The sequence below is a fragment of the Mixophyes fleayi genome, chromosome 6 (genome assembly GCF_038048845.1).
Source record: "Mixophyes fleayi isolate aMixFle1 chromosome 6, aMixFle1.hap1, whole genome shotgun sequence".
Lineage (NCBI taxonomy): Eukaryota > Metazoa > Chordata > Amphibia > Anura > Limnodynastidae > Mixophyes > Mixophyes fleayi.
Window position 1 is genome coordinate 209,216,078 of NC_134407.1, and position 27,627 is coordinate 209,243,704.

The 27,627-nt window shown below is 41.5% G+C and overlaps 1 protein-coding gene across 1 annotated transcript in view; it reads right to left on the minus strand.

The window, feature by feature from the left end:
• LOC142095275 (pendrin-like) overlaps positions 1 to 27,627 on the minus strand; it is a 69,899-nt gene that overhangs the window by 12,388 nt on the left and 29,884 nt on the right. The window contains exons 4-13 of the mRNA XM_075178216.1: positions 23,766 to 23,876; positions 21,274 to 21,473; positions 18,372 to 18,536; positions 16,938 to 17,090; positions 15,958 to 16,040; positions 8,820 to 8,967; positions 6,872 to 6,985; positions 6,094 to 6,171; positions 2,367 to 2,462; positions 1,058 to 1,164 (exon numbers count right to left, since the gene is read on the minus strand). Coding sequence (XP_075034317.1) covers positions 1,058 to 1,164; positions 2,367 to 2,462; positions 6,094 to 6,171; positions 6,872 to 6,985; positions 8,820 to 8,967; positions 15,958 to 16,040; positions 16,938 to 17,090; positions 18,372 to 18,536; positions 21,274 to 21,473; positions 23,766 to 23,876 — 1,255 coding nt within the window. The remainder of the gene's footprint in view (positions 1 to 1,057; positions 1,165 to 2,366; positions 2,463 to 6,093; positions 6,172 to 6,871; positions 6,986 to 8,819; positions 8,968 to 15,957; positions 16,041 to 16,937; positions 17,091 to 18,371; positions 18,537 to 21,273; positions 21,474 to 23,765; positions 23,877 to 27,627) is intronic.

Below are 27,627 nucleotides of genomic sequence, written 5' to 3' on the forward strand. Positions count from 1 at the left end.
GTCAACTGTGTACATATTCCCTGACCAGAATTTGTGAAACGGCTTCACACTTCCAGCCATCGCTTTCTAATTCAACATATTTTTAAAATTGCCTTTCTTATTTGTTTCTATCTCTATTTCTGCTGTGGGCAGGATGTGCTGGGGTATTGACGATCATTTAATTACTGGTAGAATAAATGTATTTGTTTGATACATAAGGACAGCATAACATTTAAGTAATTGAAGCTTGTAGCACATGACCCTTGCAGTCCTATTCCCCGACCCAATGAACTAGCCATACAGCATTAATGTCAGTTTTGGAGCATGCGCAGAACATTTTCACGCAAGATATGAAACGCAAGCGGACTCTCCGCTTCAGATATACACATACATACCCTGCATATATACCCTACAAATGTTCCAATTTATGACCAGCAAAGGGGTGGAGCTTGGACTAAAGTGGGTGTGTTTGGGTGGACTGGGGGCAGGAGTTACCCAGGGCTTGGTGGCGGCTTATCTTGTCCCAATTTTATTACTTATGGGATGTATACGCATATGAGTCCATATTTCTCATTTCCACAGTTAATATTCTCCACAGTTGATATTTATCGCTGATGAGAGAAAACGATTTAAAATATTTTTTCAAAATAGAATGAAAAAAGTCTAATTCCAGACAGTCATTCTTAGGCCGGAGCCTGCGGTGTCTACATCCAGTTATACGAGATGTGGCGGAGATCGAGGTAAGGGAGCAAATAACACTGCAATGGATGTATTAAAATGTAATGTAGCACTTTCCCCTCATACATCTTGTTTAAATCTACTAAACCATTTACATTTGGATTGACTCAGGCAATTGTGATGAAATTAAGGAAAACAGCAAAATACTTTGGTCACCTCTTAAAGAACAATTACACACTATATATTAGGATACCAGATGGAAGCTGGTGCTGTAGAAACATGTTATATACTCTGTTTCATTTTATGAATGTATTCGTTTCTAAATGACATTAGACATATACGTTACACTTAAAATGCCGTAGCAGTAAACTTGCTTAACTACAGTTTTAAATGTACTCACAACTGGACTCGCAAAACGACAGTCAATAATCCAAACACCAGACCGGCCAGTAACCCCAAATCCAAGCCAAGTATAATGGATGCGATACACGTGACTACCCAGTTGAGCTGGAATAAATGGGCAACATTAACATATATTAATCTGCAGTAACTGTGAGAAATGAGGGGATGTAACACAGAAGGGTAAATAGCAGGGGGTATCCCACAGATGATAACGCCATGTTTTTGTCCTGTATTGTGTTGCTATCACATTTTCTTGTATTCTCTAACTTAAATGTACAGTCGCAGCAGATGATTTTGCTGGGTAAGAAAAACATGTTGTTGAACATACCTCCGAATAATCCTGATCACAGGATACTTTATAAAATCTGGACAGGGTTTAGGCAAATCAAGATAGATAGATAGATAGATAGATATGAGATAGATAATTAGATAGATAGATAGATAGATAGATAGATAGATAGATAGATAGATAGATATGAGATAGATAGATAGATAGATATGAGATAGATCGATAGATAGATAGATAGATAGATATGAGATAGATAGATAGATAGATAGATAGATAGATAGATAGATAGATAGATATGATATAGATAGATAGATATGAGATAGATAGATATATATGAGATAGATAGATAGATAGATAGATATATAGATAGATAGATAGATAGATAGATGAGATAGATAGATAGATATGAGATAGATAGATAGATAGATAGATAGATAGATAGATAGATAGATAGATAGATATGAGATAGATAGATAGATAGATAGATAGATAGATAGATAGATAGATATGAGATAGATAGTTAGATAGATAGATATGGGATAGATAGATAGATAGATAGATAGATAGATAGATAGATATGAGATAGATAGATAGATATGAGATAGATATATAGATAGATAGATAGATAGATAAATAGATATTATATGATATGATATGATATGATATAGATATGAGATAGATAGATAGATAGATAGATAGATATGAGATAGATAGATATGAGATAGATAGACAGACAGACTGCACTCAAAGTTTCTATGGATCCCTGGGAATCTGCCATTATCTCTTTAATCCTCATAATTTGGTAAAACTTTACTTACAGACTCCAAAATTGGTGGTAAAAACATCCCTAGACTTTGTCAGTAAATTTCTGATAAATCACGATTTTGCTTTTCAAAATGTTGGGTGATATGTCGTAGGAAAACATCACATAAACAAAAGAAAGTTAAATCTATTCAAAAATTATAAAGTGCAACATGAAAGTAATATCAAAGGTAAAACCACCAGTAATGGCACTTACAGAATCCCACTTGTTCTCTCTCCACAGTCTGGGTACATCACGAACCTGCCAGAACATGCCTTTCAGGTTGGCTATGCAGATGGCTGCCAAAACAGACTGATGGGGAAAAAAGGTATTAAACAGGTTTCCAAATATTGGTGCAGGTATAATTGTCCTGGCAGTATATTCTCAATGATTTTATTCACTTCTACACATCTCATTGACGTAAAGGAGTGCACCTTGGTTTTCACTGATTTCAAATTTGTTATTAGTGAGTCAGACCCCTCTCTTCATACGTGCTGCATATTTTAAAAATTGAGACTCAGAAAGGTTTTAAATGTGACATCCTGAGTGCACTTGTTGTTACACAGGCTAGGGACTCACCTACCGGAGATGCCGTGATGTTGGCTGGTGAGCTTATCCCTCTATATTGTGCACAAAATCTCCTATTTATGAACAGTTCTGGTCAACATTATTAGCACCCTTGAATTTTTTATATAATCTGTACAGTACAATATCTTCAGAAATAAATAGAAATGTACCAACTTCCTTTCATTAGAATATTTTAATAGGATATCCAAAGTTATGAACCAGAAAAACTTTCCTTTTCAAATTACATGTAGTAATGTCAAAGACGAAATATAAAATATCACCTGGACAGTATTAAAGGCGCCATGCCATAATATTTGGTGGGCAGCACGGTGGCTTAGTGGTTAGCACTTCTGCCTCACAGCACTGGGGTCATGAGTTCGATTCCCGACCATGGCCTTATCTGTGTGGGGTTTGTATGTTCTCCCCGTGTGTTTCGTCTGGGTGCTCCGGTTTCTTCCTACACATACTGGTAGGTTAATTGGCTGCTATTAAGTTTCCCTTAGTCTCTCTTGTTCTGTGCGTGTGTGGGACTTAGATTGTAAGCTCCAATGGGGCAGGGACTGATGTGAATGAGTTCTTATGAGTTTAACCATTCTTTTGTGCCTTTGTATATGTGTTTTGGGTCTTTATTGTGCTGGGGGACCCATGTCCTTTCGACCCAAACCTAGTTTTCTTACACTGGATAGTACATTTTGTTCCAAAATCCCTTGGTAATCCACTGAATTCATGATTCCTTCAATACAGTCAAGGCCTCCAGTACCAGAGACAACAAAGCAGCCGCATGACATTATGGATCCCCCACCATGTTTAACTGTATATGGGCTGTTCTCTGCCTTATAAGCTTCAAGTTGTCGCCTATAAACAAATTGCTGATCTGCATCCAAAGAGCTCTATTTTGGATTCGTCTGTCCACAAAACATTTGCCCAGAAGGATTGTGGTTTGTCTAGATAAGTTTTGGCAAAGATCAGTTGCTCCTTTTAGCTTAGTGTGCGGTGTATGCTACAGGTTGAAACCATCACTCCAGATTGTTCCAGATCAGCCTTCAGCTCTTCCGGTGTTTTATGTGTTGTTTTTTTCCACAGTTCATACCGACCTCCCAAGACTTCTTTCATCGATTTTCCTCTTTCCCCCACATGCAGGGAGGTTCTTCACAGTTCCATGAGTAGCAAACTTCTTAATAACATTGTGCATTGTTGGAACTGGGGTGCCAAGGTCTCTGCAGATGGCCTTGTACCATTTAGAGATCTGGGGCCAGATTCATTAAGGAACGGAAAGCAAAAAAATAAGTAAATTTTCTTCTAGACAAAACCATGTTGCATTGGAGGGGGAGGTAAATTTAAAATATGATAGCAGATTTATGTCCTAGATCAACTTTAAATGGTCTACAAATAAGCTATCAAGTATTTGTGTGCTACATGAAAAAACAGTCAGTATTTAACTTATGTGCAAAATAATAAAATAATATGCACCCCTTGCATTGTAACATGGTTTTGTCCAAGAGAAAACCTACTTATATTTTTGCCTTACTTTCCTTAATGAATCAGGTCCCTTGTATTTAGTCATAATAGCACTTCTGATGCTTTCCGACAGTTATAATGTCTTCACCATTGAGACAAAGTAACAGGGAATAAAAAGTGGCTTTTTAAAACCAATAATTGTGTCATGGCAATCTTTCAAAATGTTTTATAGTTTATCCTAGTATTGCTTTTTAAATTGTTATCGTTTTATGCTTAGCTGTTCTGTGTCAAACATGAGTGTATATAGACCAAAGCTGTTTCACTACATTCCTTTCTTTCAGGAGATATTGTACATGATGTACTTAAAATTCAGGAATACCAATGATGTGGACCACAACTATATATGCTGATGCTGACACATAGAGATTTATATATTGTTTGTGTTAGAGAGACGGACTATCTTTTGTTTTCACATACACAGTTGTCTTAATTGTCTTGGCAGCACTTTCTCAAATTATTTTATTCACTTGTACACCTTTCATTAATTTAAAGGAGGGCACCTACTTCCCACTGTTTTTTAATTATCCAGACAACTATTTTCATTCTAGTTGCTACATGCCATTTGCCTGTTTTACCCTGATTGTCAGGTGCACCCACATTCCCCCCAGCCCCTACATTCCTCCACTGTGTCAAACCAATGCAATGATATCACAATTGTACAATAGTATGCGATGCCTCTATCTTCAAAATGGTAAGTTGGTCTTCCAGGAAAATTCAATGATAGAGCATGGTAGAACTAAGCTTATTTTGAATCATCAATGCGGATATCTTGTTAGCTTTGTATTTATATTTGTATGAATATTGTTCATTTTTTTCTATGTTACTGTGAATCCTCGGCAAAGAGAACTTGTATTAATTACATTTTTGATCTTATTATTGTAGATATTCTATCTCACGGTGCGCCACTAAATACGTCATTTCAAAAAGCTGACAGCAAGATTTTAAAAACAGCCACTACCACAATGTATGCACCCTTCACCATGATCCAATCCACCTTATACACTCTGCTCCCAGACTACCTACTTACTATTGCTGTAGTGGGGGCTAAACCCATTTAGGCAAATATGTTTATGAGCAGAGCGTTTTGTTGAAGGGGTCACATTGTGCTCTGGCTTTCGTATCCTCGCATCCTGTCTGTAACTTACAGCTCTCCTCCTCTCTGGTATCCACCTCTCACTTCCATCTTCCACACTTCTCCAGTGCTGCTGCCCACTTATGGAACACCCTACCCCACCTGACCAGACTCTCCCAACCTTCAATCTTTCAAGCTCTCAAAACCCAGCTCTTTACTATAGGATCTCCTACCCCACCTAATATAACCCCCTCTGCTAGTTCTACCAGCTTCAGTTCCATGGCCACTCTGTGTCCCACTAGCGCCTATTGTCTCAGCAATGCCCTCTCCCTCTATGCTCCCCCAGTGCAATCACATAAAATAAAGCTGGTAGCATTAGATACAGGCGTAGGCAGATCTAATAGTGAAAAGGACAGGTCTTTTGTCAGTGTGGATAAGACCAACATTGTTGTCCTGTCAAACAATGGCACCAATTGATAAGACGCCTATTGATACATTTATTTGGTGCATTAATAACTGATGATGCTCCCCTTGAATAGACGTATCTTTCCTTGCATATGAAAGACACCAACCAATCAGATTCTAGTTATCATTCTGTAGAATGTACTAAATAAATGATAACTAGAATCTGATTGGTTGCCATAGGCAACATCTACACTTTTTAAACCCGCCGGAAACTGGCAGCCTGATACATTTACCCCCAGGACTGGACATGTGGTCAGCGTTATACTAAGCTGGTTCTGCAAGGTTCTAGACAACTAAAGTATTAGCAACACATTTCTCTACCTTTTGCAACGGCTCCAGGAGCCTTCCGAGGGCCAATATAGCAATCATCACAACCCCGGCTGCGAACGCGCTGGCAAACTAAGAAGAATAGAAGACAGGGATAAATGTTATTATTTATCATTCAGCAGTGGTCGTTGTACTTCACCTTCTCACTTTCAATGTGTTGTTACATTTTTTTAGATGAAATTTGTTGCAGAATGTTTAGAATCACTTGAAGGAAGGTCAATGTGCAATACAATTTCTAGGCATGTAGATCACAGACAAGCACCACCTCCGCTCTCCCCATGACCCTATATCCAGCTTATCTGATGCCTTCAGTTTCTCCCTCCATTAGATTTTCATGCAACTGGCAATGAGCAAAGATTTGTTGCATGCGTGATCCTACAACTAACTCTGGTGTCTATCGGAAGGTGAAAAGGGTTTAACCTAATGATGATACTTAACACATAACAATCACTGCAGCCCTTATATTTGCGTCTACAGTGGATTTAAAGCGGCTGCTGATTACTTTGAGAAGTAAGCTTTACCCTAGAAAAAATGTGCCACAGAGCAGGGTCTGGAACATGTGAGACTCCCTTAAAATGTGGGCAAGTACTATAGAAACTAAAACTATTAAAATATCAATAAAGCAAACAAAAAACATTAATCCTAAAGCCCGGCGGCTCTGGAAGGATCAGGACTCCGGTAATTGTCCTCTTTGCTCTGACGAACAGACAAAGTGACTGATCCAAGGAGCTGACAGTCCACGGCAGGTCTCTTGGTGCACTGAATGGTTTACCTGAGTTTTGCCGCCGGTGCCCTCCTGGATTGCAGTCCGTGACAGTGCAGTACTAGCACAGAAGCAGGAGAAGATTCCACCGAACATATTGCTGACCCCATATGCAATGAATTCCTGCGGAAAAAATGCTGATGTGGTTACTTATATGGGAAAGTGAAGGGGGGGGGGGGGTTATATCCCTTTCTAGGCAAATCTTAGTGATTCAAATATGAAGAAAAGCTTCAGCACAGCTGATTCCAGTACTACACAAACACACTGCCGGCAAGTTACGTTTTAAGAACGAGTAGAGAACTTGAGCGTAGTTCTGACCGCATTCAAATCAAAGCGGATCTCAAGATTTGAATCTGGATGCGAGCACTCTCTGCCTAAACGTTACTTGCTGTATGTAGACCGAACAAACGGCAGTATACGAACATGCGTAAGGTCACTTCAGACAGCATGAAAAGAAATGTTTATAATACAATAAATAAACATTTTTTTTAGATTTTGTTTTACATTATATATATAAATCAAGATTTTGTTAATGTGTACTGTACATACATTGCGCTTTTTTTATAGTCTGTCTTACTTGCAAAAACATTTTCTGTGCTAGCTAGCGGCACGCACTTGTATTTTTTAAAACAAGACTATGTCATGCCAGTCATCACTATCAGTCGGCACTTACACCTGTCCTGTAGCTGGGGCAAATGATATATATTTGAAGCCAAGCGTATTTACAAGAAACTCCGGACTTCAATTGGCCGCATCTGTGCCGGTACGCCCTTGGCACGCTCTTACTGTGCATGGCCTATGTTAGTCCGCCACTTCCCTCCTCCGTTCCGCCCTTCAAGTTGTAGACAGTTGTGCCATTTGCATTCAGACGTGAATTGCATGCAGTTGCGTTCATTGATGTAGGGCCCGTTTCTGAGCATGCGCAGAGAAATTTCATGCAAGATACGGTACGCAAAGGGACTTATGCTCGAATATGAATCAGGCCCCCTGACTACATTTTGTAGACATTTGCCACAAGTAGGGATGCTAGTCTTTGTAGAGTATAGAACATGACGAATTTGGTGAAAGACTAAGTTGGAAGCCCCCCTCTATCAAAATACTGATTTTGCTCCAGGCTTAATTACTCTGAGCATTTGTGCCATATGCAATTTACATTGAGCAATAAATGTATCAAACATGTGGTGTTGTAAAATTACAGATTTTCCGACATTTTGCCGGTGGGATTTAAAACGGCAATATATTAGGAGGCAAACCCGGGTATGTTGGATTGAAAAATGTATATTTACCGAGCCAATCACCGGGTTTTGCCTATGACAAAATCTCAGAAAATTGTTTTACAACACCGTGGCCAGGGGTGGGCTGGGCCGGGGGGCAGGGGGGCATCTGACCAGTGTTTGCACATTCTACAAAATGACATCTAGAATCTGATTGGTTGCTATAGGCAACATCTCCACTTTTCAAACAAGCCGGAAAACTCTCAGCTTGATACATTTACCCCGTGTGTTTTATACCTTTACCCCTCAATGTACATTGCGTACGGCACAAATGCTCAGATTAAGTAAGTCAGGAGCAAAATCAGTACTTTGATAGGGGGGTGGGGGATTTCTAGCTTTGATACATGTATACCTGAGTGTTATTTAAATATTTTTATTTAAAGCGGCAATGTCAGGACCCCTATCTTAACAGTTAACCTGCGTGGTACCGACATTGCCACTTTAAATAAAAAATAATTGAGGGCGCACTGACGTCAGGCACTACTGCCAGACACCTGTGCATTCGGAAGAAGCTGCTGTCAGTGTCCTGCTACGATCGGATATCTGGACAGTCTCTGATTGGGTAAGTCTGTGTATATTCTTGTCGTTGTCTTCTCAAATCGGTTTTCTTTTGTAGGTGTCCTCAGCGTCGGATTTACCAGCATCGGCGACGGCCAGTGTAAAGAGACAGGAATGTAATTTACCTGATTGCCGTCCACTGGATAGTTATGTCTGGTGCCATAGACTTTTGCCACAGATACAGCCACAGCATACGCAACAATCCCAGTGGAGAACGCGGACCCAATCATTTCTGAAAACATCGACACGTCTGGAGCCATGGGCTTCATGAACCTGAAATGTCAAACGTTTTACAAACAGGACATTCAACACTGATCATCAAAACAAATGAAGATCTTGATACCATCACTTTCATCAAATATATTTCTGTTTAAACCACACAAGCATATTACATGTCTAAATGATTATACTCAGTGCCTAAAGTCATAATCAATTAATAATGACATCATCATGCTTTGCATAGTATAGCATACCCGTTATTGTAGATCAGGGGTTCTTAAAGGTATTGTGCACTTATAGAACCATCCTCCATTACTATAATCGGCCCATCCGCAGTCTACCAATTTCCCACTGCCTCATCCATAACCTGAAACGGGGAGGCTTGTGATTGGCTCATTTTAGCTGCAGCTCACACTTAACAGATCTCTATCACCGAGGGTGGATTCATTGATCCAGCAGAGCTATGGCATGATCCTTGACCTGGCTTCGGGTACGGATGTTGTTTGGGGGACCACCCAGCCAAATTATTACATGGGGGATAGGATAATGTAAATATCTCTTTCTCCTTTGTTGAAGTTTAATAATTGGACAAAGATGGTAATTATTAGTTTCTGTACACTACAAACAGTTGCAATGTGATTATTACTCAATGCAATTATTATTACTTAAATAAGTTTAATGTATTTCTATCATTTAATATAAAATATAAAGTGGTGAAGAGGATAATTAATGTTTTTTTTAATGAGTTTGGTATTATTCTGTTCGCAATTGCATGAGAACGTTTCCGTTTCCGGTATTATTTATGTAGCATTCGCACATTGCAAACACTAGTTATAAATAATGTCACTTTTCATACATCAAATAGCAAGTCCACAGTTGTCATAAAAGAGCCAATTAATACAGGTCTAGAAGCGGGAGCCTGAAGAAGGACACCTGGTCACCTCAAGCAACAATGGCCAGAGGAATCAGCCAATGGAACGTCGAGTTCTTGGGAAGTCATGACCCATCCACCTAATGATGTGGACCTTAATATTGTAACTTTGTGATTTCACAACTGTACACTGTGTAAATTGTTCTGGCTTTGGAAACCAGAGCGTTCTGATAGAAGCTTGTCGTTGGTGCCAATCGTGCAGGTGTGTGCAGGCGATACTTTTTCCTGTAATCTATTTTGTGAATAAAACCTATGTGCTTTGGAACCACAGCGATTGCTTTGGAGAATCTTTATTCTATATGATACATATGGACGTAACACCTTTCTGGTCAGGGCCCTGTTCAGATCTGCACCATTTCTAGTGTGGTGCTGTGTGATCTTCCCCCTCACACTCAACAGGGAATTTCTCTTGAACTGTTAGGACCCCCAAATTTCTGCTAGTTGGAAGGTAGGACAAGGGTTAAATTTGAGCGAACAGAACCTTTAAAGCGCTAGGCTTGTTGCCTTGAGTCTTTATATGTTATGGGGGAGGTTGTATTCTTATTTACATGTACATTGAGTGGCGATATGAACAGGCGGTAGCTTGGGTGTAAGTACACCTGGACTATACACAAAAAAAGTCAAGCAGCACCAATGCTACCCATGTAATGGAGACTCTTTCAGTGATAACATCCTGGTGCAGACAATGCTATGTATTGTCCGTGAGACCTGCCCTACTTGAGAAATGTGAGTTATATGTTAGTAGTAATATGTATATTATATAGTTACACTGCAAATTTAGTGTTTTTCGTGGGGCCTGGATGCTAGGTCCTCTTCACTGACAGAAAGGGACAGTAAGTTAGTGTGAGAGAGGCATTATATTATTACTTTGCTGCAGCCTTTGAAACCATCTCGGTGTTATCTTGTGGGTGCTCTGGATTCCACCCGCAATCGGTTTTCAATGGTATTGATCCTAGTCTGGACGGATGTGAATTAATTAATCTTCTCTGTGTTAGTACAAGTAATATATTGGCAATTTAAAAATAAAAATGAATAATAATAAACAGTTAGGGGCATATATTTAATTACGATTCCGGTCCGCAGGATCGCGCCGGAACGGGCCGCGAACTTAATCCATGGTACCGCAATAACGTGGATTTTCATTCACAGCCCATAGGGTTGCGTCCGAAAATCTGCGTTATTGCGGTACCGTATTACTGGCAATAGTGCGCACTTCCCACGGTAACGTACGACCGGAATCCTAATTGAATATGCCCCTTAGTGTGGAAAATACGGTTCTTGGGACTTGGAGCTAGAGAAGTGTGCCAGTAGGGCCTATCTGTGTTGTCGACTATTTACTGAGTCTCCCTAGTTACAGCATGTACAGGGTTAATTACAAGGTGCCGCAAAATGACAAACAAATTGAGGGTAACTAGACACCTACATAAGAGTACGATAGGAAAGAGACCATCACCATTTAAAGTCATAATAGTAATTTCCAAAATGACCACTGTTTAGAAATGTTTAGAAGTAGATGCTGACAGATCAGGTAAACAGGCCTGGAGCTCCAGAGGTAAGGAGCAGTCAGACAGAAAGGTTCAATGTGTGGTAGTGCAGCAAGAAGTAATTTGGAGAGATGTGAAATACATTATGTGGCCGACCACAACAAGTATGATGTATGGGAAGGTACAGGTGAGTGCTTTAAAGTGAAGTCAAGTGAAAGCCTTAAGCGCAACATAACTAATATGTCAGCTGGTAGAGATTTTGGGGAGGGGAAGATCACCCTAGAGGCGCAGGTTAGAGTTAAAACTTGCCCCTAGGCATCATGCAGGTTCTACATGTTTTATCTCCATTCCGCCAACACTGATGTAAAGCTCAGTTATTGCAGCAGTTCAGCTTAGTCCAAATGTATTATGAGACCGTTTTTGAGTTTTAATTGATCCTCTTGGATCCTTTATGGAGTTTTGTTTCAGTGAAGACAGAACACCTCTAGATATAAATGTCTCAGTAACTGTTTAATGATGGTGTTAACATGCAAAACAACCTTATAATACACAAGTGATGCTTATATATGTATAAACTCCTGCAAATAATACCTGTATAATAAACAATGAGTTCTGATGTCATTGGTTACAATTGTTGGGTTCTTATGTCATCTGTTAGTGCTCATAGGTAAAATTTGTGCATTATAAGGATTAGCTCATACCCTCCTGTAAATGATTACAGGTATTACAAGATCTGTAAGCATTTAGCCTGTGACCTTGTTTTTTTATAGAGTCATAGAACTCTTTAGTGACTTATAATATAATAGAAAGTACATTATCCCATATATAAATCACTTTCTAGGGGAAGATTCAACTGCTGACGGTGTGGGGCGTGGACATGGCACCGTGCACATGGCCAGCAGTTACGGTAGAAATCTGTCAAATCTCCGCCTCAAGGTGTCTTACGAGCGTTCCGGAGACACCTCACGGCTAGTTGAACTCCCCCGTTAGTGTAATTGATATTGATATTAGAAGTCACTGAGGTTTTCTTTGACCGTATACAAAGTTGTAGCATGAGTGTTTTTATACAGCTCACAGAAGCCCGAGGTCACTACTAATACCTGTTATAATCTACAGTAAGATGTATAGCATTATTCTTTATAATACACAAGTTTCCCTAATGAATACCGAAGTGGTGACATCAGAAGTCACCGTTTATACCAATATTATACATTAACATCACTTGTGTGTTATACAGGTATTATTTACAGAAATTACTTCATACATATATTACCATCACTTGTGTATTATGTATTGAGGCAACCTATATGTCTACCAAAAGCTGATTAGCTGATAACAATACAACAGGAACCAGAAATCTCACTAAGTGAAAGGAATCGTATAACAGAGAAACTGAGTCACTTCAAATATTTGAATGCAGTGCCCATATAGGGTCTAGGTCCCAGGTTCCCAAACTGTGTGCCGCCGGATTGGTAAGTTTTTCTTTTTTTTCTTTTTCTTCCTGTCCACGGCGGGAGACAGAGGGGGCAGAGCGAGGGGGCAGAAAGGATGCAGAGGGGGCACAGCGTGGATGCAGAGGGGGCAGAAAGGATGCAGAGGGAGCAGAGCGAGGGGGCACAGTGCGGATGCACAGGGGGCACAAAGGATGCAGAGGGGGCACAAAGGATGCAGAGGGGGGCACAAAGGATGCAGAGAGCGGGTGCAGAGGGGCACAGAGTGTGTGGATGCAGGGGGCACAAAGTGTGTGGATGCAGGGAGCACAGAGTGTGTGGATGCAGAGGGGGCACAGAGTGTGTGGATGCAGAGGGGGCACAGAGTGTGTGGATGCAGAGGGGGCACAGAGTGTGTGGATGCAGGGAGCACAGAGTGTGTGGATGCAGAGGGGGCACAGAGTGTGTGGATGCAGGGGGGGCACAGAGTTTGTGGATGCAGAGGGGGCACAGAGTGTGTGGATGCAGAGGGGCACAGAGTGTGTGGATGCAGGGGGCACAAAGTGTGTGGATGCAGGGAGCACAGAGTGTGTGGATGCAGAGGGGGCACAGAGTGTGTGGATGCAGAGGGGGCACAGAGTGTGTGGATGCAGAGGGGGCACAGAGTGTGTGGATGCAGGGGGCACAGAGTGTGTGGATGCAGGGAGCACAGAGTGTGTGGATGCAGAGGGGGCACAGAGTGTGTGGATGCAGGGGGGCACAGAGTGTGTGGATGCAGAGGGGGCACAGAGTGTGTGGATGCAGAGGGGGCACAGAGTGTGTGGATGCAGGGAGCACAGTGTGTGTGGATGCAGGGGGCACAGAGTGTGTGGATGCAGGGGGCACAGAGTGTGTGGATGCAGAGGGAGCACAGAGTGTGTGGATGCAGAGGGGGCTCAGAGTGTGTGGATGCAGAGGGGCACAGAGTGTGTGGATGCAGAGGGGGCACAGAGTGTGTGGATGCAAAGGGGGCACAGAGTGTGTGGATGCAGGGAGCACAGAGTGTGTGGATGCAGAGGGGGCACAGAGTGTGTGGATGCAGGGGGGGCACAGAGTTTGTGGATGCAGAGGGGGCACAGAGTGTGTGGATGCAGAGGGGCACAGAGTGTGTGGATGCAGGGGGCACAAAGTGTGTGGATGCAGGGAGCACAGAGTGTGTGGATGCAGAGGGGGCACAGAGTGTGTGGATGCAGAGGGGGCACAGAGTGTGTGGATGCAGAGGGGGCACAGAGTGTGTGGATGCAGGGGGCACAGAGTGTGTGGATGCAGGGAGCACAGAGTGTGTGGATGCAGAGGGGGCACAGAGTGTGTGGATGCAGGGGGGCACAGAGTGTGTGGATGCAGAGGGGGCACAGAGTGTGTGGATGCAGAGGGGGCACAGAGTGTGTGGATGCAGGGAGCACAGTGTGTGTGGATGCAGGGGGCACAGAGTGTGTGGATGCAGGGGGCACAGAGTGTGTGGATGCAGAGGGAGCACAGAGTGTGTGGATGCAGAGGGGGCTCAGAGTGTGTGGATGCAGAGGGGGCACAGAGTGTGTGGATGCAGGGGGCACAGAGTGTGTGGATACAGAGGGGGCACAGAGTGTGTGGATGCAGAGGGGGCACAGAGTGTGTGGATGCAGGGGGCACAGAGTGTGTGGATGCAGGGAGCACAGAGTGTGTGGATACAGAGGGGGCACAGAGTGTGTGGATGCAGAGGGGGCACAGAGTGTGTGGATGCAGAGGGGGCACAGAGTGTGTGGATGCAGGGGGCACAAAGGATGCAGAGGGGCACCGAGTGTGTGGATGCAGGGAGCACAGAGTGTGTGGATACAGAGGGGGCACAGAGTGTGTGGACGCAGAGGGGGCACAGAGTGTGTGGATGCAGAGGGGGCACAGAGTGTGTGGATGCAGGGGGGCACAGAGTGTGTGGATGCAGAGGGGGACACAGAGTGTGTGGATGCAGAGGGGGCACAGAGTGTGTGGATGCAGGGGGGCACAGAGTGTGTGGATGCAGGGGGGCACAGAGTGTGTGGATGCAGGGAGCACAGAGTGTGTGGATGCAGAGGGGGCACAGAGTGTGTGGATGCAGAGGGGGCACAGAGTGTGTGGATGCAGAGGGGCACAGAGTGTGTGGATGCAGAGGGGCACAGTGTGTGTGGTGATGAAGGGGCACAGTGTGTCTGGATGCAGAGGGCACAGTGTGAGTTAGCTGTAAATTATTCTTTGACAGAAATATAATTGATAAAAATATATATAAAAATATTCTTTTTCCTTGGATTTATGTGTATTATTTTTGCACACAACTAAATAAGTATCTCTGTCCTGACCTAAATACTTATTACGTATTTTTGACTACTTATAAAACGGGACAGCTTGATAATTATTTTGGAGGGGTGCCTTGAAAAAATTATGGAGACTCTAAGGGTGCCGCGAACTGCAAAAGTTTGGGAACCACTGGTCTAGGTCAAGGTGAAATCCACTAAATGTTGCAAATATTCACCTGGACAGACCATGTTGTGATACAAGGGGTGCAAATGCAATTTTGTGTGTATGTAGGGAATATACTGCCTATTTTTGCACATAGCACATTGGAGATTTATTTTTAAACCCCCCCCCCCACCTTTTGCAACATGGTTTTACTATAGTGCAATACTACACCTTCCAGATGCATGTACTCCTAACTCCTAAGTACTTGATTGCCCAGCAAATTCTCCAATCCTCATCCAGAGCTGTGAAGTGGTTTATATTGGGCAACACAGTTAAAACAATTAACACATAGATGTTAAATATCAGTAGCTCCCCGTGTTTGCGTGGGTTTCCTCTGGGTGCTCTGGTTTCCTCCCACACTCCAATCCTCATCCAGAGCTGTGAAGTGGTTTATATTGGGCAACACAGTTAAAACAATTAACACATAGATGTAAAATATCAGTAGCTCCACCATTCAATATGGTATTCATCATCTTGGTACCCACCTCAGCTAAATAGCCTCAATAGGATGTCTAGCATAGTACAAAATTAAATTAATACTTTGTTGTCCATATTGCAAAAGAATGTTACAGCCTCTCCCCCCACAATAAATACCTATCATTCCCAATAATATGCTAAAGTAATTTTTCTCTTAACAAGAATCCCATTTACATACTTTTTACTCATCAACAACAGTAATTAGAGTACCCACCCACTGGGGATACTTTTCACAATTCCAGCGTTGTACTTTTTTTCAAAGTTGACGCCGTACGACACTCCTGTAGCCACCACTGTCTACAATGAAAGCAAACAAAAATGTAAATGTGTGTTTTCTGTGTGACTTGTAAACTACAAACTACTAACGAGATGCTTTCCTGATACTTCTCCTGAAAATGTTTAAATGATAATTGGGGAGGGGGGCGGGAGATCTACCAAAAGTTGAACTGTAGGGTCGTGATAAAATCGCGATTTATTTTTGTGAATTACTGGTAAATTTCATAATTACTGATTCTAATGGCAAATTGACCTATAAATCATCCTATAAGCTTTTTAAAAAAAATTAACCCACATCACAGTGATATTAAAGAGGTAAATATATCAAATAAAAAGAAGATATCACCAAAATTGTTTTTCATTGGTTTCAGACATTATTTCAGTGAAATAATGTAAACTTTTTTGCATGCAGTGAATGGGCCCATTTATTTCAATGTTGTTTTCACTGGTACTCTATTAACCCCATTGAATTTAAAGACACACTGAAATGAAATGAGAAGCTTTGTCTATAAAGTTTTCAATTATTAGCCAAGTGGGCTTGATGTAAAATAGTCTTGCATTGGACACCCTTCTTGAGTTGTTCCCAATGATCCTGCATTTTTTACTTTGTATTTCCATGCCCCCATTCCTTCCAGCAGCATTAACTGTTTTGTTCCCCACGTCAACATAGATTTGAAAGTCTTTCAGTGCTTAGTTTACTTGTTGACACTTATTATTATGCTGAAGCTTACTACTATTTTACTATTACTGTTTAATAGATACCTCTTATATATGTGTACAAGTTTAATAAAAGGCTTCTGCAGGGGATTCTAACTAAAAGCATGATAAGAAAAGAACAGGGTGTTAAATTATCAATTACAACACATATTACAAATGATATAAAGATAATGGCCTGGAGAATTTAGAATTCAAACTCACCACAATAATTTCTATCGGTATAGGCACACGAAGTTTATGTTTGTATTTTTCATTTATTTCTTTTACTATCACACACACTATAAAGGCCAGAAGTCCCGCAATGAGATCAGCGATGTTGGTCTTCGGAATGTTGGAACAAATATCTATAAATGTCTAAAGAACAATTCAAAGAACAAAAGAAATAAACAAAAATGAAATAGTGACTAATAAAATTAATTAGTTCTGATTTAATTTCTGCAAATTAATAAGTTCAGTTTTCTTTGCTTGAAAAACAAACCTTTTGTGGAAAAAAATATGTATTTATGAGTTTTCGAGGGGAAGGGCCAAATCATTTTTTTAATCAAGGTAAGTTTTTTTTCTTAACAATGAAAAATACAACAGTTATTATCATCATCACCTTCATTCCCTGGGCCATCCATATAGCTTGCCTCGGGGAAGGAATGGATGATGTTGATGATGACTGCTGTATTTTTGTTCCAGACACATCTATAGGCTAGATTTTTAACTTGGACGTGTCTTAACATACTCAAAATACAGATGTAGAAACTCAAGAGTGCCTTGAGTTTTTACGGCTGGTGGCTAAGTGGTTATCACTTCTGCCTCACAGCGCTGGGATCATAAGTTCAATTCCCGACCATGGCCTTATCTGTGTGGAGTTTGTATGTTCTTCCCGTGTTTGCGTGGGTTTCCTCCGGGTGCTCTGGTTTCCTCCCACACTCCAAAAACATACTGGTAGGTTATTTGGCTGCTATCAAATTGACCCTAGTCTGTGTGTATGTGTGTGTGTGTGTGTATCTTAGGGAATTTAGACTGTAAGTTCCAATGAGGCAGGGATTGATGTGAGTGAGTTCTCTGTACAGCGCTGCGGAATTAGTGGCGCTATATAAATAGCTGCTGCTGATGATGGTGAAGTTTTGTCTTAAACCCTCATGCCCTACATATAATAAGGGGTATGGGAGACCTAAGTACACTAAAAGGGGTAGATCAATGTGTATAAATAGATTAATATCACAATCAGAAAGTTGTCTGACAACCTGTCCAGTATAAGGTAGGCGGTATAATTCGGTAACTTATATTAAGAATAAGCAGAGGGTAATGTACTAACACACTGTGTAGTACATTATGTTTGTCATTCTATGGCACTGGTGCGGTATGTCCTATATTGAACATGAAAGTGAAAGACATTGTTATATTTGATGACTAGTGATGTCAGAGAGTGACAAATATAAAGGTACCTCTAAGAATTCACACCAGTCATGTGTCATAATGTACTATTGAAAACAAACCATCTTCTGTAGTCACTGAAAGCACCAGTCATTGTTAGTGTTCTTTAGGAATCATATATTGTTGCAGTGTTCCAAATTGGAATCACTAAAGAAAATGTAACTTGGAGAATGCGATTGTTATCACACATTGCAGACTGACAGTGCTTACCAGTATTATTGACAACACTCCATTGAAGTTTTGTGCGGGGACGTTGAGGAGTTGTTTTATTTGTGACACCAAAACCTGGAAAGCTGCAGCTGTCGTGAATCCTCCGACCAGCGGTTCTCCCAGATATCGTACGATGAATCCAATCTGCAGAGCTCCTAGTGCCAGCTGTAAGACAGGGGGTAGGTGAGAGTGGTCTGATAATCTCTGCTCAGCTTCTATCCAACTATTCATCCACACTCTACTGTGTTGGTTTTGAGGACACACATTTTAACCAATTTACTGGGCATCATAACCTATGGTAGGCAGTTAGGGCCTGATTCATTAAGGATCTTAAATGAAGAGGTATCTTATTTCAGTCTCCTGGACAAAACCATTTTACAATGCAAGGGGTGCAAATTAGTTTTCTGTTTTGCACATAAGTTAAATACTGACTGTTTTTCATGTAACACACACATATTAACTTTAAATTTCAGTGTACAAATAAGCTATCAAGTATTTGTGTGGTACATGAAAAAACAGTCAGTATTTAACTTATGTGCAAAACAGAAAACTAATTTGCACCCCTTGCATTGTAACATGGTTTTGTCCAGGAGACTGAAATAAGATACTTCTTCATTTAAGATCCTTAATAAATCAGGCCCTTAGTTCACAGGGCCTGATTCATTAGGAACGTAAGTGCTGATACGTGCTGTAATTTGCTTAAAATCGCTTTGTGCATCCCCAGAACTGAACTATACACTATAACTAGGGGCGGTGGGGTGGCTCGGTGGTTGGTGCTTCTGCCTCGCGGCGCTGGGGTCGTGAGATCAATTCCCGACCATGGCCTTATCTGTGTGGAGTTTGTATGTTCTCCCCATGTTTGAGTGGGTTTCCTCCGGGTGCTCCGGTTTCCTCCCACACTCCAAAAAAAAACCCATACTGGTAGGTTAATTGGCTGCTATCAAATTGACCCTAGTTTGTGTGTCTGTGTGTGTGTGTGTTATGGAATTTAGACTGTAAGCTCCAATGGGGCAGGGGCTGATGTGAATGAGTTCTCTGTACAGCGCTGCGGAATTAGTGGCGCTATATAAATAAATGGTGATGATGATGATACACCAGAGAGCTCAGCAACATCCAATTAATCTTTGAGCGCAAATGACACGACAGCCTACGATTACATGGGCGGAACAGGGAGGGCAATGGACGTTTGCACGTAGTCAGTGCACAGTGAGGGTGTGTCAAGCACATGCAGCAGCGTCCGATTCAAGCTTTGGGCATTTCTCAGGTACGTGTTTTTCTGTTGTATCACTTGCACCAGCTACAGGTCAGGTGCACGTGCTGATTGGTAATGATGACGGCTGTGTGTGCATGCAGGATATGTGTTTGCAATCAGGAGCAACTGTAAAAATGCTTTTTATGTACATTCATAACATGCTGATATATGTATTTCATGAGGAAAAAAAATGATTCAAAAATTATTTTATAAATTTTTTTTTTTTTTTTTTAAAAAGGCTGTTTCACTAATGACAATATTTTTTTTTAAAAAAAAATGTCTGTGTGGGACTTTATATTGAACATATATGGTATTATTGTATGTATCCCGCAGTGTGTATCTGTCTCAATAGGGTCGTTTATGCAGAGTGTACACTTGTATTCAACAAGAGACGTTTCTTCAGATCTGCTTATACTTTAATACGTACGTGCATATGCTCGTATTACATGCATTTTAAAAAAGAAATACACAATACGTTCATTTTGTGTGCCTTAATGCAGGGTTTCCCAAACCCAGTCCTCAGGGCTCCCCAACAGTGCATGTGACATAATTAGGACCACCTGTGGATCTGTTACAATGTGTCAGTCAGTAATGAATACACCTGTGCTCCAGCAAAGAGATATGGAAAACCTGCACTGTTGGGGAGCCCTGAGAACTGGGTTTGGGAAACCCTGCCTTAATGAATTGGGCCCACAATGTTCCGTTACTAGAGACAGGGCATTATTAAATCTCATTGCTGAATCTTAAAAATATATTCTCAAAACTCTGGCCAGTTGTTATTTAATGTAAAGAGGGATTTCAGTATTCACTGATAGGAAAAACCTCCAACGTATTTCAACTTGTGTGTTGAAGCGCGTTTAAGTAAAATTGAAGATTGAGACATTTTTACAATCAGTGAAAAATGGAGGATTTAAAGCGTTCTGTTCCTGGTATAAAGATGTTATATTTCTCTGTAATTAGACCATCTGGGACCTGGTAGGAATTTGGGGCCTGATTCATTAAGGATCTTAACTTAAGAAACTTCTTATTTAAGTCTCCTGGACAAAACCATGTTACAATGCAAGGGGTGCAAATTAGTTTTCTGTTTTGCACATAAGTTAAATACTGACTGTTAATTACCCCCTTCCAGACATCCTTCTCTGCTCAGAATCTTCCAGTGTCAGAGAGGTAGGTGTGGTTGCCACATTGGCCATGTGAAAAGGAGAAAGTAGCTCCTGCTATACAAAGTGAACTAAGGTGGTGTTTTCCCTGCCCTGGGGGCCAGTTATCTTTATCCATCTCATCTGTGCACTGGATCCCAAACTCTGCAACAAATTTGGACAATTCTCCACGAATTGAGGTGTCCCGCCACAATCGGGACTGCTGGGAGGTATTGCATCGAATAAGGGTGGGGCTTACATGTAAGGGGCGTGTTTCCCAATAAAGTGTTTATTATGGTCGGAGTCTGGGAGGATCGGGGCAGGGGTCTATTTTGTCCTGATTTTGGGAAGTATGTATTGGTGAACTGAAAATAGCAGAAATATGCAGTTATCCCTAGCAATCGAGCAGATTTGAGCTTTAATCAGTTTGATATGGCTCCCAGCACAGTTGTACTGCTCAGTGCTGTAGAAGTGCCCTTTATATGTTAGAATGTGTTTTAGTCCATTGTACCTGTATAATTCCAATTAGGAAACAGAGTGTTCCTGAAATGATGACTCTTTGTGCATCTCTTGCTTCAATGTCTATCTCTCCAGTGTCTATCTCTGTGCTATTCTCTTCTATTGTCCCGTTGACCTTTAGCTTAAATTTTTCATCTGGGGCCATTTGGAGGACAGTTACACCAACCATCAGGCAGACCACAGGAAACGGTCCTGGTGGAATAAGAAGAGACATGTAAAACACAACACACAGGTAACGTTTCTTCCTCACCCCATGTTCTGGCCCTGTAACATCAGGATGTCTTATTGGCCTTCCAGATACGACGTATGTATATCGCTCTGTTTAAGACCACAAGACGGTGTTTACACCCTCTATGACCATGCCAATTGAGCAGATGATGGTGTGGAAGCCAATGGGGGCATCATCATCATCATCATCATCATCGCACAGACTATCGCGAAAACCGCAAGTGATCACACGCATTACGTGCAACCCCGCAGCAGTGCCAGGGGCAGGAGAGTCTTACATAAAGATCACTATCCTTATCGATCTGATGTGTAACCCAGTGTTGGCTCAGGAAGACACAGAGACGCAGAAATAGATTAAGGCTGCTCTATGAACGTGGCTGGAGGGATGGAGGATGTAGTAACGACCTGGTGTCACTAACCGACCTTCCAAGGCCGTGACTCAATCCTGTCTTCTCTATAGTGATGAAACGCTGCATGGCCAGACCTTATGACTTAGGCATTAGTAAATTTAGCCAATCAGAGGTTTACCAGAGTTCTTATAGTTTAATGATGTCACAAAGCAGAAAGATGTTAACCTATATAACATCTACACACCTTGTTAATGTGTTATGCGTAGATGACAGGAGCTGTTTATGGTTGTTCCTAATTTGCATTGCTGGCTGTGTTATCCTTCATTCTACTTACAGGACATAGTGGGCTCCTCCCACGAGGAGTCTTCCCTGTTGCCTGAACCTGAGATCTGTGAAATGCTGATTTTCCCTCCTTTATGCTGTAGGAAAACAATTGCATTGCTGTGTATTGCTCAACAACAGAACGGTTGTCAGATTCGGGTAACTGAGGTGGTTCCCATCCTATTTGGTATATGTGGTGGGAAGGTTTAATTAGGAAGGAGTTGTCCAGCACAACCACTTTAATTGTTCAAGGGTCAGTAGCATCACAGGCCCAAAACCACACTGGTGCCAACATAACTGTTTGTACACTATTGAGATTCTGCTTTGACTCCAGATTCCGTGAATGCAGCTCAATTTTATTTTACAATATAAATGTTTTGATGTGACTGACCACAACATATAATAAGGATATCACACCACATTAAGGGATAAATGTATCAAGCTGAGAGTTTTATGGCGGGTTTGAAAAGTGGAGATGTTGCTTATAGCAACCAATCAGATTCTAGCTGTCATTTTGTAGAATGTTCTAAATAAATGATAGCTAGAATCTGATTGGTTTTTCAAACCCGCTGGAAAACTCTTAGCTTTATACATTTACCCCTAAGTGTCCATTTATCAACCTATAATCCTCTGAAAACGGCATTTTTTTGGGGGATTAAAGTATAGAAACAGCATGCGCATAGCACTTCCACGGGAGAGTAATCCAGCAAAGCCAGAGAGGCTTCAGCAGGATCCCATAGAAAATAACAGGTAACGAGATGGCGTTACCTTGTGCAAAAAGCAGAGCTTTTCAAAGCTTAATGAATTGTAGAACTTCACAGTCCCCATATTAATCTACGTGGACTGCGTTAAGAACTATTATTCCTGTCATAAACCCTTCATAAATGGGGCAGGGACTGATGTGAGTGAGTTCTCTGTACAGCGCTGCGGAATCAGTGGCGCTATATAAATAAATGATGATGATGATGATGATGGTGATGATGATGATGATGATGATGATAAATTGTGCGATGGCCATGTTATGGAGTAAGCTGCTGTTTTCTCTGTTTTAATGGCTGATGGCACTTTAATAAATAGACCCCTGAATAACCCAGATAACTTGACATCTTTGCTGAAGGCCCACCCCAGAAATCAGGTTTCCCACCGCTGTATATAATGAGATCTCGATACTTGGATATAATGATGAACAACTTATTCTTATTATTCTATATGCTGTGATAGATGAATGTATTTGAAAGGGGCATTTAAATTACTGGTACATGTTGTCTTGCTAGTGTAGCTGTTATGATGCATACTCATAGATTCACCTGACGGATAGCAAACTAGACCTGAAAATTTCATTCAAATGTTAAAATTATCTAGTACATCCTTGTCTGGTGCTATATACGAAGCACCAGACACAACCATATGCATGGTAATCAATCAAAGTTTATTAGTGAAAATGCATGGAAGGTATGAGATGATTTGTTTAATTAATATAATATACAAGTGATTTTAACATATGTGTAAACATTTGTAAGTATAATAAATAATATTCAATATAAAGTTTAAGGAAATATTAGATGTAATCCTTGTGTGTACTTACCAATTGAAAGATGCCTGGATGTCCCCAGAAATATATATGGCAGGACCGGGAAAAAAGCTGAGTACAGACCATACCCGAGAGGGACTCCGGAAAGCAGCGCAAACGACAACCCTGAAATCACAAATGACATCATCTGTATCACAGGCAGCAGATTGCATCACCTCTGTGCCCAGAGATGGGAGCTTTCTACACAACGTGACATTGTTTTACTTCATGATGTTTTGAACAGAACTATAGCAAGAGAAAGGTCAGTATGGTATTACTCCTAAAATCATAACTTGTGCTAGAATTAAACCTGTGAAGATGTCATACAGGTAAATTATACAGGTGTTTCATTCATGACAAAATAGACATTGTAAGAACCTCCAGTAATTTTGCAAAATAGTGAACGTTAGTAAAACAATCAAGGCACCGTTCACATGGTAATTGAGGTCTATGACAACATACATCCATGATGCCACCAAGTGAGACAGAATTTGGGACTATGTCGCATGTTAACATCACACAGTGAGATCATTCATCGAGAAAAACAATTGTACTGAGACAGGTGCCACGGTTGGAGGAAGCAGTTACCTGCGCTGCTATTGGCTACCGCTAGAGAAGCTCAAACTGGCCGCGTATCGGTTCTCGAACAGGTTCGATGAATCGATACAAACATTTAAAAATTTGCCGGAATTTCTCAAATTTTTAACTGATTAAAAAAATTTAACTAAATCTGTGACCGAGGGGTTTGTTTATCATTGGTGGTTAGTGGGCGGCAGTAAGTAACATTGTGTATCACTGCATACTGCAGCAATCCAAAATGTACTGCCGCTTGTATTTACTATGCCAGGGCTCATTGACGGGCCCTGGCCTCTTCATGAACGAAAAACTCTTTCACCGGCAGCCTAACACTGGTGGGGAAGGGAGGAACTGACCCCTGTGTGGTTATTGTGTATGTGCAGCTAAGGTCACACATGCGCATATCGATGTGAACAGGCAATGGATCCATGGCGTCATTTCCGACGGCAATGGAGTCCTTTTAAAAGGTACAGTGCATCCGGAAAATATTCACAGCGCTTCACTTTTTCCACATTTTGTTATGTTACAGCCTTATTCCAAAATGGAATAAATTCCTTTTTTCCCTCAAAATTCTATACACAATACCCCATAATGACAACGTGAACATTTTTATTAAAACAATGGTAATTTTAAATAGAGTTATACAGGAGTTGAACAGGGGGTGAAGAGGACGTGAACACTGCTACTGGAAGACCACATACAACACACACACTGTGAGTATCTGTTCCCATCCACTCCATGTACCTGCTTTGTGTACTGCCTGGACACTCCCTACCAAACTCTTTGCAAACCATGCCTTCCAGAACTGCTTTATCACAATGTTTTTACCTTTATTTGTGTTGCTGTTTGTGACACGACCTTCAACCAGAAACTAACTACTTATGTCACACCTCACGCTCACAGGCGCTCATTTACTGCTAATCACTGTGGTTTATAATAACCTTTACACTTTCTCATGCATTTTCTCTTTTACACCTACTCTGGCTTATAACTATCCTTATTTACCACCGCCATTCCTCTGCCCTGTACTGGCTGACACATCTACCGTTATCCAATCTCTGCGCTCTCATCCCTCTAATAACACATCGTCTTCTCTCTCACATGCACACATTATCCCCATCCTACTTCCATCCACCTCCCCTCTCTCCAACACCGCAGTATAACTCTTCCATTTATTATTTCTCTTCCTTCAGCTTCAAATGCCTTTCTCCCTTCACCATCCACACTGCCCATTTCAATGGCATTTAACGGTCAACAAACCATTCCTCTAAAAGAGGAATGTACATCCTTTTTGAAATCAACTTTGTACACCCTGTGCTAACCAATCATGTGTTGGCATGGATAGATAAACTCTACTCTAATTGCTATATTCATACTCAGAATTCAAACAGTACACTTAATTAGTTTATGATATACAGTAGCTTTGAAGGACTTTATTATTGTTGTTTTGCTCTTTACATTTCTTTAGATATCTCTGAACTCTACTTTTCCATATTGTATTTTAACTACATAGCTTATTTTTAGTGTCCTGCTTATGTGCCTTATACAAGTTATGCTCCTCACATATAAAATGTTCAGTCACATGACACTGTATTCAATAACATTTCATTTTGCCTCCCGTAAAACCATTTGGTTAATGAATTACAGACTTATTCATGGGGTTATGGAAAAAGGGATCTACGTGATTGGCTAATGGGTAACTAAGCCCCAAGGAAGAATGTACGTATATTATATATTGTAAAGCATATAAAACACTGGTTTCGTCCTTTCTAAGATAGTATCATGTTAGTGTCTTATTCAAAATTTTCCTGCTTGAAAGAGTTGTTAGGAAGCTGAGTGACGGAGACGGTGTCGAGTAGATGTCTTATAATGTTTGTCTATCCATTATATAGCATTGTGACATTGTATCACTCATTTATTCCTGGAAAAATATTGTACCTCTTACATTTCTGCAGAGAAGATAAAAGGAATGTGCTGTGTCTGCTCTTTACCCTATGAACATACAGCCAGCAAGGTTTGTACAATTGCAGCCAAGTAAAGTTTGTGATCTCCATTCTGAGCCATTTCAAACAGATATTTACTGATCTTGGTTATGGGATCTATCTGCTTAGGTTTGTGGTCTGAGATGTGGATCAATACTTTGTTCTGGGAACATCTTAACCGTTGATGGATGTCTTTGATCTCCTGTGTTTCCTAGCACTGACCAGACATATGTGAGCTATATATGCAGCCATTGGACTCGTAAGCTCAACACTCGCAGTGAGAAATTGAGTTCAGCCAAGGGATTGATATCATAAGTTGACAGTGTGATGCTCCGTAACATAGAGATCACGTCTTACACTGATATCAAGATAAATATCTATTTTTGCTCTTGAGACTCTGATCTCTGTGGTCATGACTGTCACCTGGTCCTGAGTGTTATCAGTCAGATGTTGGCCAATGTCCAAAAAGGACTATTGCCATGCTAACCAGTTGGCCTACATTGTACAGTAGGCGCTTTCTACCTCCACTGACCACTATACTAAGTGAAAATAGGAAAATTTGGAGAACGACTGGTTGTGCATTCTCCCACTGCCCTCGCTCAGCTCTTCTGAGCATGTGCGGGGGCCTACGCATGGGCGTCTAAGCATGTGTGAGGGCCTACGCATGGACTTCTGAGCATATGTGCTGGCCTACGCATGGGCTTCTGAGCATGTGCGGGGCCTACGCATGGGCTTCTGAGCATGTGTGGTGGTCTACATATGGACTTCTGAGCATATGCGGGGGCCTACGCATGGACTTCTGAGCATGTGCGTTGGCCTACATATGGACTTCTGAGCATGTGCGTTGGCCTATGTATGGACTTCTGAGCATGTGCGGGGGCCTACGCATGGACTTCTGAGCATGTGCGTTGGCCTACATATGGACTTCTGAGCATGTGCGTTGGCCTATGTATGGACTTCTGAGCATGTGCGGGGGCCTACGCATGGGCTTCTAAGCATGTGCGGGGGCCTACGCATGGGCTTCTGAGCACGTGTGGTGGTCTACATATGGACTTCTGAGCATATGCGGGGGCCTACGCATGGGCTTCTGAGCATGTGCGGTGGCCTACATATGGACTTCTGAGCATGTGCGGTGGCCTACATATGGACTTCTGAGCATATGTGCTGGCCTACGCATGGGCTTCTGAGCATGTGCGGGGCCTACGCATGGGCTTCTGAGCACGTGTGGTGGTCTACATATGGACTTCTGAGCATATGCGGGGGCCTACGCATGGACTTCTGAGCATGTGCGTTGGCCTACATATGGACTTCTGAGCATG